This window comes from Ascaphus truei, chromosome 15, assembly GCF_040206685.1.
Source record: "Ascaphus truei isolate aAscTru1 chromosome 15, aAscTru1.hap1, whole genome shotgun sequence".
Lineage (NCBI taxonomy): Eukaryota > Metazoa > Chordata > Amphibia > Anura > Ascaphidae > Ascaphus > Ascaphus truei.
The window spans coordinates 20,757,508-20,777,730 of NC_134497.1; the positions used below are offsets into that span (position 1 = coordinate 20,757,508).

Here is a 20,223-nt window from a genome sequence, read left to right on the forward strand (position 1 = left end):
CTCTATGTATATGTAGTGCGGTACCTCTATGTATATGTAGTGCCGGTACCTCTATGTATATGTAGTGCCGGTACCTCTATGTATATGTAGTGCCGGTACCTCTATGTATATGTAGTGCCGGGACCTCTATGTATATGCAGTGCCGGTACCTCTATGTATATGCAGTGCGGTACCTCTATGTATATGTAGTGCCGGTACCTCTATGTATATGTAGTGCCGGTACCTCTATGTATATGTAGTGCCGTTACCTCTATGTATATGTAGTGCCGGTACCTCTATGTATATGTAGTGCCGGTACCTCTATGTATATGTAGTGCCGGTACCTCTATGTATATGTAGTGCCGGTACCTCTATGTATATGTAGTGCCGGTACCTCTATGTATATGTAGTGCCGGTACCTCTATGTATATGTAGTGCCGGTACCTCTATGTATATGCAGTGCCGGTACCTCTATGTATATGTAGTGCCGGTACCTCTATGTATATGTAGTGCCGGTACCTCTATGTATATGTAGTGCCGGGTACCTCTATGTATATGTAGTGCCGGTACCTCTATGTATATGTAGTGCCGGTACCTCTATGTATATGTAGTGCCGGTACCTCTATGTATATGTAGTGCCGGTACCTCTATGTATATGTAGTGCCGGTACCTCTATGTATATGTAGTGCCGGTACCTCTATGTATATGTAGTGCCGGTACCTCTATGTATATGTAGTGCCGGTACCTCTATGTATATGTAGTGCCGGTACCTCTATGTATATGTAGTGCCGGTACCTCTATGTATATGCAGTGCCGGTACCTCTATGTATATGTAGTGCCGGTACCTCTATGTATATGTAGTGCCGGTACCTCTATGTATATGTAGTGCCGGGACCTCTATGTATATGTAGTGCCGGTACCTCTATGTATATGCAGTGCCGGTACCTCTATGTATATGCAGTGCCGGGACCTCTATGTATATGCAGTGCCGGGACCTCTATGTATATGTAGTGCCGGTACCTCTATGTATATGTAGTGCCGGTACCTCTATGTATATGTAGTGCCGGTACCTCTATGTATATGTAGTGCCGGGACCTCTATGTATATGCAGTGCCGGTACCTCTATGTATATGTAGTGCCGGTACCTCTATGTATATGTAGTGCCGGTACCTCTATGTATATGCAGTGCCGGTACCTCTATGTATATGTAGTGCCGGTACCTCTATGTATATGTAGTGCCGGTACCTCTATGTATATGTAGTGCCGGTACCTCTATGTATATGTAGTGCCGGTACCTCTATGTATATGTAGTGCCGGTACCTCTATGTATATGCAGTGCCGGTACCTCTATGTATATGTAGTGCCGGTACCTCTATGTATATGTAGTGCCGGTACCTCTATGTATATGTAGTGCCGGTACCTCTATGTATATGTAGTGCCGTACCTCTATGTATATGTAGTGCCGTTACCTCTATGTATATGTAGTGCCGGTACCTCTATGTATATGTAGTGCCGTTACCTCTATGTATATGTAGTGCCGGTACCTCTATGTATAAGTAGTGCCGGGACCTCTATGTATAAGTAGTGCCGTACCTCTATGTATATGTAGTGCCGGTACCTCTATGTATATGTAGTGCCGGTACCTCTATGTATATGTAGTGCCGGTACCTCTATGTATATGTAGTGCCGGTACCTCTATGTATAAGTAGTGCCGGTACCTCTATGTATATGTAGTGCCGGTACCTCTATGTATATGTAGTGCCGTACCTCTATGTATATGTAGTGCCGGTACCTCTATGTATATGTAGTGCCGTTACCTCTATGTATATGTAGTGCCGGGACCTCTATGTATATGTAGTGCCGTTACCTCTATGTATATGTAGTGCCGGTACCTCTATGTATATGTAGTGCCGTTACCTCTATGTATATGTAGTGCCGGTACCTCTATGTATAAGTAGTGCCGGGACCTCTATGTATAAGTAGTGCCGTTACCTCTATGTATATGTAGTGCCGGTACCTCTATGTATATGTAGTGCCGGTACCTCTATGTATATGTAGTGCCGGTACCTCTATGTATATGTAGTGCCGGTACCTCTATGTATATGCAGTGCCGTTACCTCTATGTATATGCAGTGCCGGTACCTCTATGTATATGTAGTGCCGGTACCTCTATGTATATGTAGTGCCGGTACCTCTATGTATATGTAGTGCCGTTACCTCTATGTATATGTAGTGCCGGGACCTCTATGTATATGTAGTGCCGGTACCTCTATGTATATGTAGTGCGGTACCTCTATGTATATGTAGTGCCGGTACCTCTATGTATATGTAGTGCCGGTACCTCTATGTATAAGTAGTGCCGGTACCTCTATGTATATGTAGTGCGGTACCTCTATGTATATGTAGTGCCGGTACCTCTATGTATATGTAGTGCCGGTACCTCTATGTATAAGTAGTGCCGGTACCTCTATGTATATGTAGTGCCGTTACCTCTATGTATATGTAGTGCCGGTACCTCTATGTATAAGTAGTGCCGGTACCTCTATGTATATGTAGTGCCGGTACCTCTATGTATAAGTAGTGCCGGGACCTCTATGTATATGTAGTGCCGGGACCTCTATGTATATGTAGTGCCGGTACCTCTATGTATATGTAGTGCCGGTACCTCTATGTATAAGAAGTGCCGGTACCTCTATGTATATGTAGTGCCGTTACCTCTATGTATATGTAGTGCCGTTACCTCTATGTATATGTAGTGCCGGTACCTCTATGTATATGTAGTGCCGGTACCTCTATGTATATGTAGTGCCGGTACCTCTATGTATATGTAGTGCCGGTACCTCTATGTATATGTAGTGCCGGTACCTCTATGTATATGTAGTGCCGGTACCTCTATGTATAAGTAGTGCCGTTACCTCTATGTATATGTAGTGCCGGTACCTCTATGTATATGTAGTGCCGTTACCTCTATGTATATGCAGTGCCGGTACCTCTATGTATATGCAGTGCCGGTACCTCTATGTATATGCAGTGCCGTTACCTCTATGTATATGCAATTCGGTACCTCTATGTATATGCAGTGCCGGGACCTCTATGTATATGCAGTGCCGGTACCTCTATGTATATTTAGTGCCGTTACCTCTATGTATATGTAGTGCCGTTACCTCTATGTATATGTAGTGCCGGTACCTCTATGTATATGTAGTGCCGGTACCTCTATGTATATGTAGTGCCGGTACCTCTATGTATATGTAGTGCCGGTACCTCTATGTATATGTAGTGCCGGTACCTCTATGTATAAGTAGTGCCGGTACCTCTATGTATATGTAGTGCCGGTACCTCTATGTATATGTAGTGCCGGTACCTCTATGTATATGTAGTGCCGTTACCTCTATGTATAAGTAGTGCCGTTACCTCTATGTATATGTAGTGCCGGGACCTCTATGTATATGTAGTGCCGGTACCTCTATGTATATGTAGTGCGGTACCTCTATGTATATGTAGTGCCGGTACCTCTATGTATATGTAGTGCCGGTACCTCTATGTATATGTAGTGCCGGTACCTCTATGTATATGTAGTGCCGGTACCTCTATGTATATGTAGTGCGGTACCTCTATGTATATGTAGTGCCGGTACCTCTATGTATATGTAGTGCCGGTACCTCTATGTATATGTAGTGCCGGTACCTCTATGTATAAGTAGTGCCGTTACCTCTATGTATATGTAGTGCCGGTACCTCTATGTATAAGTAGTGCCGGTACCTCTATGTATAAGTAGTGCCGTTACCTCTATGTATATGTAGTGCCGGTACCTCTATGTATATGTAGTGCCGGTACCTCTATGTATATGTAGTGCCGGTACCTCTATGTATATGTAGTGCCGGTACCTCTATGTATATGTAGTGCCGGGACCTCTATGTATATGTAGTGCCGTTACCTCTATGTATGTGCAGTGCCGGACCTCTATGTATGTGCAGTGCCGGTACCTCTATGTATGTGCAGTGCCGGTACCTCTATGTATGTGTAGTGCCGGTACCTCTATGTATGTGTAGTGCCGTTACCTCTATGTATGTGTAGTGCCGGTACCTCTATGTATATGTAGTGCCGGTACCTCTATGTATATGTAGTGCCGGTACCTCTATGTATATGTAGTGCCGGTACCTCTATCTATATGTAGTGCCGGTACCTCTATGTATATGCAGTGCCGGTACCTCTATGTATATGCAGTGCCGGGACCTCTATGTATATGCAGTGCCGGTACCTCTATGTATATGTAGTGCCGGTACCTCTATGTATATGTAGTGCCGTTACCTCTATGTATATGTAGTGCCGGTACCTCTATGTATATGTAGTGCCGGTACCTCTATGTATATGTAGTGCCGGTACCTCTATGTATATGTAGTGCCGGGACCTCTAGTGCCGGTACCTCTATGTATATGTAGTGCCGGTACCTCTATGTATATGCAGTGCCGGGACCTCTATGTATATGTAGTGCCGGTACCTCTATGTATATGTAGTGCCGGTACCTCTATGTATATGTAGTGCCGGTACCTCTATGTATATGTAGTGCCGGACCTCTAGTGCCGGTACCTCTATGTATATGTAGTGCCGGTACCTCTATGTATATGCAGTGCCGGGACCTCTATGTATAAGTAGTGCCGGTACCTCTATGTATATGTAGTGCCGGTACCTCTATGTATATGTAGTGCCGGTACCTCTATGTATATGTAGTGCCGGTACCTCTATGTATAAGTAGTGCCGGTACCTCTATGTATATGTAGTGCCGGTACCTCTATGTATAAGTAGTGCCGTTACCTCTATGTATATGTAGTGCCGTTACCTCTATGTATATGTAGTGCCGGTACCTCTATGTATATGTAGTGCCGTTACCTCTATGTATATGTAGTGCCGGTACCTCTATGTATATGTAGTGCCGGTACCTCTATGTATATGTAGTGCCGGTACCTCTATCTATATGTAGTGCCGGTACCTCTATGTATATGTAGTGCCGGTACCTCTATGTATATGTAGTGCCGGGACCTCTATGTATATGTAGTGCCGGTACCTCTATCTATATGTAGTGCCGGTACCTCTATGTATATGCAGTGCCGGTACCTCTATGTATATGTAGTGCCGGGACCTCTATGTATATGTAGTGCCGGGACCTCTATGTATATGAAGTGCCGGTACCTCTATGTATATGCAGTGCCGGTACCTCTATGTATATGTAGTGCCGGGACCTCTATGTATATGTAGTGCCGGTACCTCTATGTATATGTAGTGCCGGTACCTCTATGTATATGTAGTGCCGGTACCTCTATGTATATGTAGTGCCGGTACCTCTATGTATATGTAGTGCCGGTACCTCTATGTATATGTAGTGCCGGTACCTCTATGTATATGTAGTGCCGGTACCTCTATGTATATGTAGTGCCGGGACCTCTATGTATATGCAGTGCCGTTACCTCTATGTATATGTAGTGCCGTTACCTCTATGTATATGTAGTGCCGGTACCTCTATGTATATGTAGTGCTGGTACCTCTATGTATATGTAGTGCCGGGACCTCTATGTATATGTAGTGCCGGTACCTCTATGTATATGTAGTGCCGGTACCTCTATGTATATCTAGTGCCGGTACCTCTATGTATAAGTAGTGCCGTTACCTCTATGTATATGTAGTGCCGGTACCTCTATGTATATGTAGTGCCGGTACCTCTATGTATATGTAGTGCCGGTACCTCTATGTATATGTAGTGCCGGTACCTCTATGTATATGTAGTGCCGGTACCTCTATGTATATGTAGTGCCGGGACCTCTATGTATATGTAGTGCCGTTACCTCTATGTATGTGCAGTGCCGTTACCTCTATGTATGTGCAGTGCCGGGACCTCTATGTATGTGCAGTGCCGGTACCTCTATGTATGTGCAGTGCCGGTACCTCTATGTATGTGTAGTGCCGGTACCTCTATGTATATGTAGTGCCGTTACCTCTATGTATATGTAGTGCCGGTACCTCTATGTATATGTAGTGCCGGTACCTCTATGTATATGTAGTGCCGGTACCTCTATGTATATGTAGTGCCGGTACCTCTATCTATATGTAGTGCCGGTACCTCTATGTATATGCAGTGCCGGTACCTCTATGTATATGCAGTGCCGGGACCTCTATGTATATGCAGTGCCGGTACCTCTATGTATATTTAGTGCCGGTACCTCTATGTATATGTAGTGCCGTTACCTCTATGTATATGTAGTGCCGGTACCTCTATGTATATGTAGTGCCGGTACCTCTATGTATATGTAGTGCCGGTACCTCTATGTATATGTAGTGCCGGGACCTCTAGTGCCGGTACCTCTATGTATATGTAGTGCCGGTACCTCTATGTATATGCAGTGCCGGGACCTCTATGTATATGTAGTGCCGGTACCTCTATGTATATGTAGTGCCGGTACCTCTATGTATATGTAGTGCCGGTACCTCTATGTATATGTAGTGCCGGGACCTCTAGTGCCGGTACCTCTATGTATATGTAGTGCCGGTACCTCTATGTATATGCAGTGCCGGGACCTCTATGTATAAGTAGTGCCGGTACCTCTATGTATATGTAGTGCCGGTACCTCTATGTATATGTAGTGCCGGTACCTCTATGTATAAGTAGTGCCGGTACCTCTATGTATATGTAGTGCCGGTACCTCTATGTATAAGTAGTGCCGTTACCTCTATGTATATGTAGTGCCGTTACCTCTATGTATATGTAGTGCCGGTACCTCTATGTATATGTAGTGCCGTTACCTCTATGTATATGTAGTGCCGGTACCTCTATGTATATGTAGTGCCGGTACCTCTATGTATATGTAGTGCCGGTACCTCTATCTATATGTAGTGCCGGTACCTCTATGTATATGTAGTGCCGGTACCTCTATGTATATGTAGTGCCGGGACCTCTATGTATATGTAGTGCCGGTACCTCTATCTATATGTAGTGCCGGTACCTCTATGTATATGCAGTGCCGGTACCTCTATGTATATGTAGTGCCGGGACCTCTATGTATATGTAGTGCCGGGACCTCTATGTATATGTAGTGCCGGTACCTCTATGTATATGCAGTGCCGGTACCTCTATGTATATGTAGTGCCGGGACCTCTATGTATATGTAGTGCCGGTACCTCTATGTATATGTAGTGCCGGTACCTCTATGTATATGCAGTGCCGGTACCTCTATGTATATGCAGTGCCGGTACCTCTATGTATATGTAGTGCCGGTACCTCTATGTATATGTAGTGCCGTTACCTCTATGTATATGTAGTGCCGGTACCTCTATGTATATGTAGTGCCGGTACCTCTATGTATATGTAGTGCCGGTACCTCTATGTATATGCAGTGCCGGTATATGTAGTGCCGGTACCTCTATGTATATGTAGTGCCGGTACCTCTATGTATATGTAGTGCCGGTACCTCTATGTATATGCAGTGCCGGGACCTCTATGTATATGCAGTGCCGTTACCTCTATGTATATGTAGTGCCGTTACCTCTATGTATATGTAGTGCCGGTACCTCTATGTATATGTAGTGCCGGTACCTCTATGTATATGTAGTGCCGGGACCTCTATGTATATGTAGTGCCGTTACCTCTATGTATATGTAGTGCCGGTACCTCTATGTATATGTAGTGCCGGGACCTCTATGTATATGTAGTGCCGGTACCTCTATGTATATGCAGTGCCGGTACCTCTATGTATATGTAGTGCCGGTACCTCTATGTATATGTAGTGCCGTTACCTCTATGTATAAGTAGTGCCGGGACCTCTATGTATATGTAGTGCCGGTACCTCTATGTATATGTAGTGCCGGTACCTCTATGTATATGTAGTGCCGGTACCTCTATGTATATGCAGTGCCGGTACCTCTATGTATATGCAGTGCCGGTACCTCTATGTATATGCAGTGCCGGTACCTCTATGTATATGTAGTGCCGGTACCTCTATGTATATGTAGTGCCGTTACCTCTATGTATATGTAGTGCCGGTACCTCTATGTATATGTAGTGCCGGTACCTCTATGTATATGTAGTGCCGGTACCTCTATGTATATGCAGTGCCGGTATATGTAGTGCCGGTACCTCTATGTATATGTAGTGCCGGTACCTCTATGTATGTGTAGTGCCGGTACCTCTATGTATGTGTAGTGCCGGTACCTCTATGTATATGTAGTGCCGGTACCTCTATGTATATGTAGTGCCGGGACCTCTATGTATATGTAGTGCCGGGACCTCTATGTATGTGTAGTGCCGGTACCTCTATGTATGTGTAGTGCCGGTACCTCTATGTATGTGTAGTGCCGGGACCTCTATGTATAAGTAGTGCCGTTACCTCTATGTATAAGTAGTGCCGGTACCTCTATGTATATGCAGTGCCGGTACCTCTATGTATATGCAGTGCCGGTACCTCTATGTATAAGTAGTGCCGGGACCTCTATGTATATGCAGTGCCGGTACCTCTATGTATATGTAGTGCCGGTACCTCTATGTATATGTAGTGCCGGTACCTCTATGTATAAGTAGTGCCGGTACCTCTATGTATAAGTAGTGCCGGTACCTCTATGTATATGCAGTGCCGGTACCTCTATGTATATGCAGTGCCGTTACCTCTATGTATATGTAGTGCCGTACCTCTATGTATATGCAGTGCCGGTACCTCTATGTATATGTAGTGCCGGGACCTCTATGTATATGCAGTGCGGTACCTCTATGTATATGTAGTGCCGGTACCTCTATGTATATGTAGTGCCGGTACCTCTATGTATATGTAGTGCCGGTACCTCTATGTATATGCAGTGCCGGTACCTCTATGTATATGCAGTGCCGTTACCTCTATGTATATGCAGTGCCGGTACCTCTATGTATATGCAGTGCCGGCACCTCTATGTATATGCAGTGCCGGTACCTCTATGTATATGTAGTGCCGGGACCTCTATGTATATGTAGTGCCGTTACCTCTATGTATAGCAGTGCGGTACCTCTATGTATATGCAGTGCCGGTACCTCTATGTATATGTAGTGCCGTTACCTCTATGTATATGTAGTGCCGGTACCTCTATGTATATGTAGTGCCGTTACCTCTATGTATATGTAGTGCCGGTACCTCTATGTATATGTAGTGCCGGTACCTCTATGTATATGCAGTGCCGTTACCTCTATGTATATGTAGTGCCGGGACCTCTATGTATATGCAGTGCCGTTACCTCTATGTATATGCAGTGCCGGTACCTCTATGTATATGCAGTGCCGTTACCTCTATGTATATGTAGTGCCGGACCTCTATGTATATGTAGTGCCGGTACCTCTATGTATATGTAGTGCCGGTACCTCTATGTATAAGTAGTGCCGTTACCTCTATGTATATGTAGTGCCGGTACCTCTATGTATATGTAGTGCCGGTACCTCTATGTATATGTAGTGCCGGTACCTCTATGTATATGTAGTGCCGGTACCTCTATGTATATGTAGTGCCGGTACCTCTATGTATAAGTAGTGCCGTTACCTCTATGTATATGTAGTGCCGGGACCTCTATGTATATGTAGTGCCGTTACCTCTATGTATATGTAGTGCCGGTACCTCTATGTATATGTAGTGCCGGTACCTCTATGTATATGTAGTGCCGTTACCTCTATGTATATGCAGTGCCGGTACCTCTATGTATATGCAGTGCCGGGACCTCTATGTATATGCAGTGCCGGTACCTCTATGTGTGAGTAGTGCCGGTACCTCTATGTGTGAGTAGTGCCGTTACCTCTATGTATATGCAGTGCCGGTACCTCTATGTATATGCAGTGCCGGGACCTCTATGTATATGTAGTGCCGTTACCTCTATGTATATGTAGTGCCGGTACCTCTATGTATATGTAGTGCCGGGACCTCTATGTATATGTAGTGCCGTTACCTCTATGTATATGTAGTGCCGGGACCTCTATGTATATGTAGTGCCGGTACCTCTATGTATATGTAGTGCCGTTACCTCTATGTATATGTAGTGCCGTTACCTCTATGTATATGCAGTGCCGGTACCTCTATGTATATGCAGTGCCGGGACCTCTATGTATATGCAGTGCCGGTACCTCTATGTATAATGTAGTGCCGTTACCTCTATGTATATGTAGTGCCGTTACCTCTATGTATATGCAGTGCCGGGACCTCTATGTATATGCAGTGCCGGGACCTCTATGTATATGCAGTGCCGGTACCTCTATGTGTGAGTAGTGCCGGGACCTCTATGTATATGCAGTGCCGGTACCTCTATGTATATGTAGTGCCGTTACCTCTATGTATATGTAGTGCCGTTACCTCTATGTATATGCAGTGCCGGTACCTCTATGTATATGCAGTGCCGGGACCTCTATGTATATGCAGTGCCGGGACCTCTATGTATATGCAGTGCCGGTACCTCTATGTGTGAGTAGTGCTGCATGCCCAGAGCCTGGATCTCCATGCCCGCGTTCCCCGGCATACTGATGGGGGCGCTGTACACTTGCACCACGGTGCTGCAGCTGTTGCCGTTTGCCTGCACGGGGAGCCCCAGCGGGGTGTGTCCGGGGGGAGGGTGTGGCACAGGCCGGGGCGGCAGCGACGGGGCGGGGAGGTACGAGATCCCCGAATGCAGGCTCAGGTTACTCTGCAAAGGTCACAAGTCACATATACATCCAGATACACATCGTATGTACACGTTGGGGCGCTGCCCGCCTGCTCGCTATGTATTGGGACACCCCTTAGAACATCGTATGTACACGTTGGGGCGCTGCCCGCCTGCTCGCTATGTATTGGGACACCCCTTAGAACATCGGAACCACACGTTGGGGCGCTGCCCGCCTGCTCGCTATGTATTGGAACACCCCTTAGAACATCGTATGTACACGTTGGGGCGCTGCCCGCCTGCTCGCTATGTATTGGGACACCCCTTAGAACATCGGAACCACACGTTGGGGCGCTGCCCGCCTGCTCACTATGTATTGGGACACCCCTTAGAATATCGGAACCACACGTTGCGGGCGCTGCCCGTCTGCTCGCTATGTATTGGGACACCCCTTAGAACATCGTATGTACACGTTGGGGCGCTGCCCGCCTGCTCGCTATGTATTGGGACACCCCTTAGAACATCGGAACCACACATCGGGGCGCTGCCCGCCTGCTCGCTATGTATTGGGACACCCCTTAGAACATCGGAACCACACATTGGGGCGCTGCCCGCCTGCTCGCTATGTATTGGGACACCCCTTAGAACATCGGAACCACACATTGGGGCGCTGCCCGTCTGCTCGCTATATATTGGGACACCCCTTAGAATATCGTAACCACATTTTGCCGGCTGGCCCCGGAGATCATCGGGTTTGGGTCTGTGTTTGGGAATTGGATACATTCTGTTCTTAATTCTATGCGCTATTACAATGTCTCTGACAAGCGCGTCAGCCACTGGGTGTTGTTCCCGGTAGGCAATGTGTCTGGCACGTGACATCATACTGGTGACGTCATAATGCACATAGCCTGGTGGCAGATAAGGAGTCTGATAGCTATAAAGTTCACACAGAAAAGCAGGCGAAGGAAGAGAGGAAGACAGTTGGCGCGGGAGGAGAAAAATTATATATATATATATATATATATATATATATATATATATATTTTGTGCCCGCTCGTCTCACCTGCACTGGGGGTGGGACAGTGTGCATGGGCTGGTCCAAGGAGGTGAATGCAGACATGGCGGAGAGCAGGACCTCGTCGTTCACCAGCACGTTGCCCTGGACCAGGGTCTGGATGAGCGGAGAGGGGGGGACCGTGATGTACGTGGAGATCTGCAGAGGGGAGACGTCTCGGGACACTTTCCATGCATAGGACCCCATTGTGTCTATCCCAAAACTGCCGGAAACCCCGTTACTGTGCTAACCTTCCGCACCTACGCGGGGAGGCTATTCCATGCATCTACTACTCTTCAGTGAAGGACTTCCTGACATTTCGCCTGAGCCTCCCGCCCCCGCCCCCCTGCGGGGTCTCTTGTTCTACTATAGGGAGGTATATGGGAAATGATTCCATCCTGCATCTTATTCATATACTCAACAGATTTCAAATTCTCTCCCCCTCCTCACATTCCCCCTCTACCTTCTCTCTCCCCCACTTCTTCCTCCTCTCTTTCCTATTCCCCTCTCCCTCCTCTTTCTTTCACCTCCTCCTCGCTCTTCTCTCTCCCCTCCTTTCTCCCTCACCGCCCCTCTCCCTCCGTTCTCTCTCACCCCCCCTCTCAATCCCTTCTCTCTCCCCCATCTCTTCCTCCTCTCACCCTTTTCTTCCTCTCTTTCATATTCATTCTCCCTCCTTTCTCTCACCGCCTCCCTCCTTTCTCTCACACCTCTTCTCCTACCCCCACCTTTCTCTCACACCCCCCTCTCCCTCCCTTCTCTCCCCCCTCCCCTCTCCCTCCCCTCTCCCTCACACCCCCCTCTCCCTCACACCCCCCTCTCCCTCACACCCCCCTCTGCCTCACACCCCCCTCTGCCTCCCTTCTCTCACCCCCCCCTGCCTCCCTTCTCTCACACACCCCTCTGCCTCTCACACACCCCTCTCCCTCCCTTCTCTCCCTCTTCTCTCACCCCCCTCTGCCTCCCTTCTCTTACACCCCTCCTCTCCCTCCCTTCTCACACACCCCTCTCCCTCCCTTCTCTCCCACACCCCCCCTTCTCTCCAACACCCCTCTCCCTCCCTTCTCTCACCCCACCTTTCCCTCCCCTCCCACACCCCCCCTCTGCCTCCCTTCTCTCTCACACCCCCCCTCTGCCTCCCTTCTCTCACACACCCCTCTGCCTCCCTTCTCTCACACACCCCCCTGCCTCCCTTCTCTCACACACCCCTCTCCCTCCCTTCTCTCCCTCTCTTCTCTCACACACCCCCTCTGCCTCCCTTCTCTCACACCCCCCTCTCCCTCCCTTCTCTCACACCCCCCTCTCCCTCCCTTCTCTCCCACACACCCCTTTCCTTCCCTTCTCTCCCTCCCTTCTCTCACACCCCCTTTCCCTCCCTTCCCTCCCACACCCCCCCCTCTGCCTCCCTTCTCTCTCACACACCCCTCTGCCTCCCTTCTCTCTCACACCCCCCTCTGCCTCTCACACCCCCCCCTCTCCCTCCCTTCTCTCCCTCTCTTCTCTCACACCCCCCTCTGCCTCCCTTCTCACACCCCCCTCTCCCTCCCTTCTCTCACACCCCCTTTCCCTCCCTTCCCTCCCACACACCTCCCTCTGCCTCCCTTCTCTCTCACACCCCCTCTGCCTCCCTTCTCTCTCACACCCCCTCTGCCTCTCACACACCCCTCTCCCTCCCTTCTCTCCCTCTTCTCTCACACACCCCCTCTGCCTCCCTTCTCTCACACCCCCCCTCTCCCTCCCTTCTCTCCCACCCCCCCCCTTCTCTCACACACGCTTTCCCTCCCTTCCCTCCCCCCCTCTGCCTCCCTTCTCTCACACCCCCCCTCTCCCTCCCTTCTCTCACACCCCCCTCTGCCTCCCTTCTCTCACACACCCCTCTGCCTCCCTTCTCTCACACCCCCTCTCCCTCCCTTCTCTCCCACACCCCCCTCTTCCTCCCTTCATTCCCACACCCCTCTCCCTCCCTTCTCTCCCACACCCCCCTCTGCCTCTCACACCCCTCTCCCTCCCTTCTCTCCCTCTCTTCTCACACCTCCCTCTGCCTCCCTTCTCTCTCACACCCCCTCTGCCTCCCTTCTCTCTCACACCCCCCTCTGCCTCTCACACACCCCTCTCCCTCCCTTCTCTCCCTCTTCTCTCACACACCCCCTCTGCCTCCCTTCTCTCACACCCCCCTCTCCCTCCCTTCTCTCCCACACCCCCCTTCTCTCACACCCGCTTTCCCTCCCTTCCCTCCCCCCTCTGCCTCCCTTCTCTCACACCCTCCCTCTCCCTCCCTTCTCTCACACCCCCCTCTGCCTCCCTTCTCTCACACCCCCCCTCTGCCTCCCTTCTCTCACACCCCCTCTCCCTCCCTTCTCTCCCACACCCCCCTCTTCCTCCCTTCATTCCCACACACCCCTCTCCCTCCCTTCTCTCCCACACCCCCCTCTGCCTCTCACACCCCTCTCCCTCCCTTCTCTCCCTCTCTTCTCACACCCCCCCTCTGCCTCCCTTCTCTCACACACCCCCTCTCCCTCCCTTCTCTCCCACACACCCCCTTCTCTCCCACCCCCCCCTTCTCTCACACACCCTCTCCCTCCCTTCTCTCCCTCCCTTCTCTCACACCCCCTTTCCCTCCCTTCCCTCCCACACCACCCCTCTGCCTCCCTTCTCTCACACCCCCCCTCTCCCTCCCTTCTCTCACACCCCCCCTCTGCCTCCCTTCTCTCACACACCCCCTCTGTCTCCCTTCTCTCACACCCTCCCTCTGCCTCCCTTCTCTCACACCCCCATCTGCCTCCCTTCTCTCCCACACACCCCTCTCCCTCCCTTCTCTCTCACCCCCCCCCTGCCTCCCATCTCTCACACCCCCCTCTGCCTCCCTTCTCTCGCACCCCCCCCCCCTCTGCCTCCCTTCTCTCGCACCCCCCCCCCTCTGCCTCCCTTCTCTCGCACCCCCCCCCTCTGCCTCCCTTCTCTCGCACCCCCCCCCCCTCTGCCTCCCTTCTCTCGCACCCCCCCCCTCTGCCTCCCTTCTCTCACACCCCCCCTCTGCCTCCCTTCTCACACCCCCTCTCCCTCCCTTCTCTCCCACACACCCCCTTCCTCCCTTCTCTCCCTCCCTTCTCTCACACCCCCTTTCCCTCCCACACCCCCCCCTTCTCCCACACACCCCTCTCCCTTCCTTCTCTCACCCCCCCTCTTCCTCTCTCACCCCCCCTCTCCCTCACCCCCACTCTCCCTCACAACCCCCCCTTTCCCTCACACCCCCTCCTTTCCCTCACACCCCCTCCTTTCCCTCACACCCCCTCCTTTCCCTCACACCCCCTCCTTTCCCTCACACCCCCCTCCTTTCCCTCACCCCCCCTCTCCCACACCCCCCCCTCTCCCTCACACACCCCCCCTCTCCCTCACACACCCCCCTCTCCCTCACACACCCCCCTCTCCCTCACACAGCCCCCTCCCGCACACACCCCCTTTCCCTCGCACACACACCCCCTTTCCCTCATACCCTCTCATTTCCCTCACCCCCACACCCCCCGTCTCCCTCACACACCCCCTCTCCCTCACACCCCCCCTCTCCCTCACACACCCCCTCTCCCTCACACCCCCCCTCTCCCTCCCTTCACTCACCCCCTCCCCCCCTTCTCTCACCCCCCCTCCCCCTTTTCTCACACCCCCCTCTCCCCCCATTTTCTCACACCACCCTCTCCCCCTTTTCTCACCCCCCCCTTCACACCCCTCTCCCCCCTTTTCTCACCCCACCCTCTCCCCCCTTTTCTCACCACCACCTCCTCACACCCCTCCCCCCCACCTCCTCACACCCCTCCCCCCCACCTCCTCACACCCCTCCCCCCACCTCCTCACACCCCTCCCCCCACCTCCTCACACCCCTCCCCCCCACCTCCTCACACCCCTCCCCCCCACCTCCTCACACCCCTCCCCCCCTTCTCTCACCCCCCCCTCTCCCCCCCTTTTCTCACCCCACCCTCTCCCCCCCCTTTTCTCACCCCACCCTCTCCCCCCCTTTTCTCACCCCCCCTTCTCTCTCACACCCCTCTCTCCGCCCCTCTCTCTCCTGCCCTTCTCTCTCGCACCCCTCTCTCCTGCCCTTCTCTCTCGCACCCCTCTCTCCTGCCCTTCTCCCGCCACCCTTTTTGACCCTTGGCTCCTCTTTCTCCGTTACCCACCTGCCTGTTAATCTGCGGCTGTTGCACACGGACAGGCGGGGTGTACGCGCTGTGACCCCCCATGGATACAGTCGCTAGAGAAGGCGCGTTACCCTGACACTGGTCACGCTTGTGGATCATGAACGCCGGCAGAGAATTGAACTGCTTCTTGCATTTCCCGCACAGGAAAACATCGTCGTCGTCTGCAAGCAAGAGGCACCCGTCAGATAACAGTGCGTCAACCTCGGGGGGCCAGCCCGGTAACACCGTGGCCTCTGCCGCCTGGGTCAATAACTAGTAAGGTGCAGCAAGGTGGCCTGTGATTGGGGGCAGTATTTTGTTTCCCATTATCCCACACGTCCTTATTAGAGAACCAATAAAGATAAGTTTGGTGGGGAGGGGGCTCTGGCAGTGCAAGCGCTCGCTGACCTCACACAGTGACCTCACACAGTGACCTCGCACAGTGACCTTGCACAGGGACCTCACACAGTGACCTTGCACAGGGACCTCACACAGTGACCTCACACAGGGACCTCGCACAGAAGGGAGCAGCCAGAGGAAATCAAGTCCAATTTTAATCAATACATTAAACATACAGGTTGAGGCAAAAGTGTATTTATCATCCAGATGTGACCCCTTAACCATGTCACTGCCATTAGTACACTGTGGCCCTAGGAGGGACTGACCCCTTAACCATGTCACTGCCATTAGTACACTGTGGCCCTAGGAGGGACTGACCCCTTAACCATGTCACTGCCACTAATACACTGTGACCCTAGGAGGGACTGACCCCTTAATCATGTCACTGCCATTAGTACACTGTGGCCCTAGGAGGGACTGACCCCTTAACCATGTCACTGCTACTAGTACACTGTGACCCTAGGAGGGACTGACCCCTTAATCATGTCACTGCCATTAGTACACTGTGGCCCTAGGAGGGACTGACCCCTTAACCATGTCACTGCCATTAGTACACTGTGGCCCTAGGGGGAATGACCCCTTAACCATGTCACTGCCATTAGTACACTGTGGCCCTACGGGGGACTGACCCCTTAACCATGTCACTGCCACTAGTACACTGTGACCCTAGGAGGGACTGACCCCTTAATCATGTCACTGCCATTAGTAAACTGTGGCCCTAGGAGGGACTGACCCCTTAACCATGTCACTGCCATTAGTACACTGTGGCCCTAGGAGGGACTGACCCCTTAACCATGTCACTGCCATTAGTACACTGTGGCCCTAGGAGGGACTGACCCCTTAATCATGTCACTGCCATTAGTACACTGTGACCCTAGGAGGGACTGACCCCTTAACCATGTCACTGCCATTAGTACACTGTGACACTAGGAGTGACTGACCCCTTAACCATGTCACTGCCATTAGTACACTGGGGCCCCAGGAGGGACTGACCCCTTAACCATGTCACTGCCATTAGTACACTGTGGCCCTAGGAGGGACTGACCCCTTAACCATGTCACTGCCATTAGTAAACTGTGGCCCTAGGAGGGACTGACCCCTTAACCATGTCACTGCCATTAGTACACTGTGGCCCTAGGAGGGACTGACCCCTTAACCATGTCACTGCCATTAGTACACACTGTGGCCCTAGGAGGGACTGACCCCTTAACCATGTCACTGCCATTAGTACACTGTGGCCGTAGGAGGGACTGACCCCTTAACCATGTCACTGCCATTAGTACACTGTGGCCGTAGGAGGGACTGACCCCTTAACCATGTCACTGCCATTAGTACACTGTGGCCGTAGGAGGGACTGACCCCTTAACCATGTCACTGCCATTAGTACACTGTGGCCCTAGGAGGGACTGACCCCTTAACCATGTCACTGCGATTAGTACACTGTGACCCTAGGAGGGACTGACCCCTTAAATTAACACTAACACTGTACCCCAAACCCTACTGAGCACATCATGGTTATGTTACCCTCTGGGCGGGTTTTGCCGTTTGGCCGTCTTTCCTGAAGGACGGGGCCGTCACCGGACACCCTTCTAACTCACCCAATCCATGGATGGGCCCAGAGGTGCTGACATTTTGAGCCGTGGGGTCCGGAACGCCCCCCTGCCCGTCCAACAGCGACTGCACGGCCAGCACGGTCTGGTTATCCATCCCTGAAACCAGGAACCCAAAATACATCGGTACATGGCGCCAGCATATTCCGTGGGGCAGTACAACCGGGGGTTAATCATTGAAGCACGCGACGCCGATTTCCGTCTCATTAACTGTAAGTATTCCCGCGATTACACCCCGATAAAAAGGCGACTGTCCCAACAGAGCTGGATACACAGTGCAAAGACCCCGTAAACAAAAGGAGCCCCCCCGTGTCCGGTGGGGGTTATACGCAAGAACCTACGGCAGGGGAGGCCAACTCCTGTCCTCACGGGCCACCAACAGGCCAGCTATTGGGGATACCCCTGCTTCAGCACAGGTGGCCCAATCAATAACTGAGCCACCGATTGTGCCACCTGTGCTGAAGCAGGGAATGAGTGAGCAACCTGTGCTGAAGCAGAAACCTGACCTGCTGGTGGCCCTTGAGAAGCAGGAGTTGGCCACCCCAGGCCTACACATTTGTAGTAGAGTCCAACACAGAACATATCGAGGAGATTGTTCCCGGCTGATTTCTGTGTTAAGGGGTTTGCACATGCATGTCCCCAATTTCTCTCCTGTGTATCAGGCGGTAAGTGTACATCTGCGTCGCCCCAAAGGCGGACGCCTGATGGGGCTCCCCAAGAGCTGCTCGCCTCTGCACAGGACCAGTGTGCAATTGGTTAATATTTGCTTGTACTTTGTGGAACGTCGACCCCACCCACTGGAATGTTAATGAGCCAGGAGGACAAAGAACTTTGTATTCACAGCTGCATTCAATCTGAGCCCCTTCAGTGTACATCCGCGTCGCCCCAAAGGCGGACAGCCTTTGGCGCAGCTGAAGGGTATGAGCCGTTCACTGATGTTTGGTCATGTTAAAGCTTCTCTATTTCAATCTGAAACTCACCCGTCCTTGTATCCCTTGTACTCAATTTTCCAACTCTATCTGTCCATGAAATGTCTGTGAATTTACTGTATAACCTCTGTTCTTTTAATGTAATCATGTATGGTTATAACTCTGTGCCCAGGACATATGTGAAAACAAGAGGTAACTCTCAGTGTATTACTTCCTGGTAACACATTTTTTATAAATAAAAAAATTATAGTATCACCAAAGATGTGGTGTCTCTGCTTATTAAATCATAGTCATGTCAGTGACTGCTCTCCTGTACGCTAGACATTAATAGTGCCACTTTCTGCATAATATATTACAGATGCTATGCCCCTGTTAACCTCACACAGTAATAGGGCCAGTATCTCTTGCTTGCATCCCATCCTAAAAGAGATTCGTGTCCCTGATCTTCTGTTAACCTCACACAGTAAATGGGTTAGTAACTACATTTTCTACACAACTTATTTAAAATGGTGTGCCTGTTACCCTCACAGTAATAGGGTTAGTATTTATTGCCTCTGCATCCCATCCTAGAACGGGTCTGAGACCTCTCACGCAGTATTAATAGGGTCATTATCTCTAGCTTCTTCATCCCAAGAAAGGGTCTGTGTCCCTGATCTCCTGTTCCCATCACACAGTAATAGGGTCACTATCTCTAGCTTCTTCATTCCATCCTATAAGGGGGCCTGTATCCCTGACCTGTCACACAGTATTACTAGGGTGAGCATATCTAGTGCCGGCATCCATCTCTAGAAAGACTTGGTGCCCTTGATCCTCTGTTTAGATATCCCTTTCCCTAATTTCTATACCAGATGAGTAATTCCTGCAGCATGTCACAGTAATAGTACATGGGGGGTGTGCAGCTCTTCCAACCACTGCACCTCTCCCCCCTGCTGCTTCTCTCAACTTTGCCAGACAGGCTTCTCCCCCACCCGCTGCTAAATCTGCCACCTCTCTCCCTCTCTGCACCCTACACAGGTAGCCCCCCCAAGCAAGGATCCTACAAACGTATACATCCCACCCCACTGTCCAGTCCCCAAATGCCAGGCATCCCCCTTGCACCGCCCTAAAGCTTCACTGTGATGCATGCAACGGGGTAAAACGGAGGCAAGGGGGCCGAGTTCTCTTACAGGATATGGGGGAAGGGGGTTAGCTTTTGCATTTACCTTCAAATGCCTCATATATGGCTTGCGCCATCTTGCAAGCTGCAGAGATCCCAAAAGCAGCATTATGGGAAATGAGTGTGGGTGCAGTACTGAAGGGGGCCAGCAGAGGGGGCTCAATGAGCATTCAGTCCCTCTTTGGAGTAACACTCAACTAGTAGCTAGAGTTTACTTAGTAGTGGGTTCAAAGAGTGACATCATTTAATATTATATATATATATATATATATATATATATATATATATATAT

At 50.6% G+C, this 20,223-nt stretch overlaps 1 protein-coding gene across 1 annotated transcript in view; it reads right to left on the reverse strand.

The window, feature by feature from the left end:
• The window catches only part of LOC142466359 (zinc finger protein 341-like), a 22,220-nt gene extending 2,167 nt beyond the window's left edge, over window positions 1–20,053 (reverse strand). The window contains exons 1-5 of the mRNA XM_075571210.1: window positions 19,978–20,053; window positions 17,835–17,945; window positions 15,838–16,019; window positions 11,675–11,824; window positions 10,426–10,653 (exon numbers count right to left, since the gene is read on the reverse strand). Coding sequence (XP_075427325.1) covers window positions 10,426–10,653; window positions 11,675–11,824; window positions 15,838–16,019; window positions 17,835–17,945; window positions 19,978–20,008 — 702 coding nt within the window. The 5' untranslated portion in view covers window positions 20,009–20,053. The remainder of the gene's footprint in view (window positions 1–10,425; window positions 10,654–11,674; window positions 11,825–15,837; window positions 16,020–17,834; window positions 17,946–19,977) is intronic.
• Window positions 20,054–20,223: the final 170 nt, after the last annotated feature.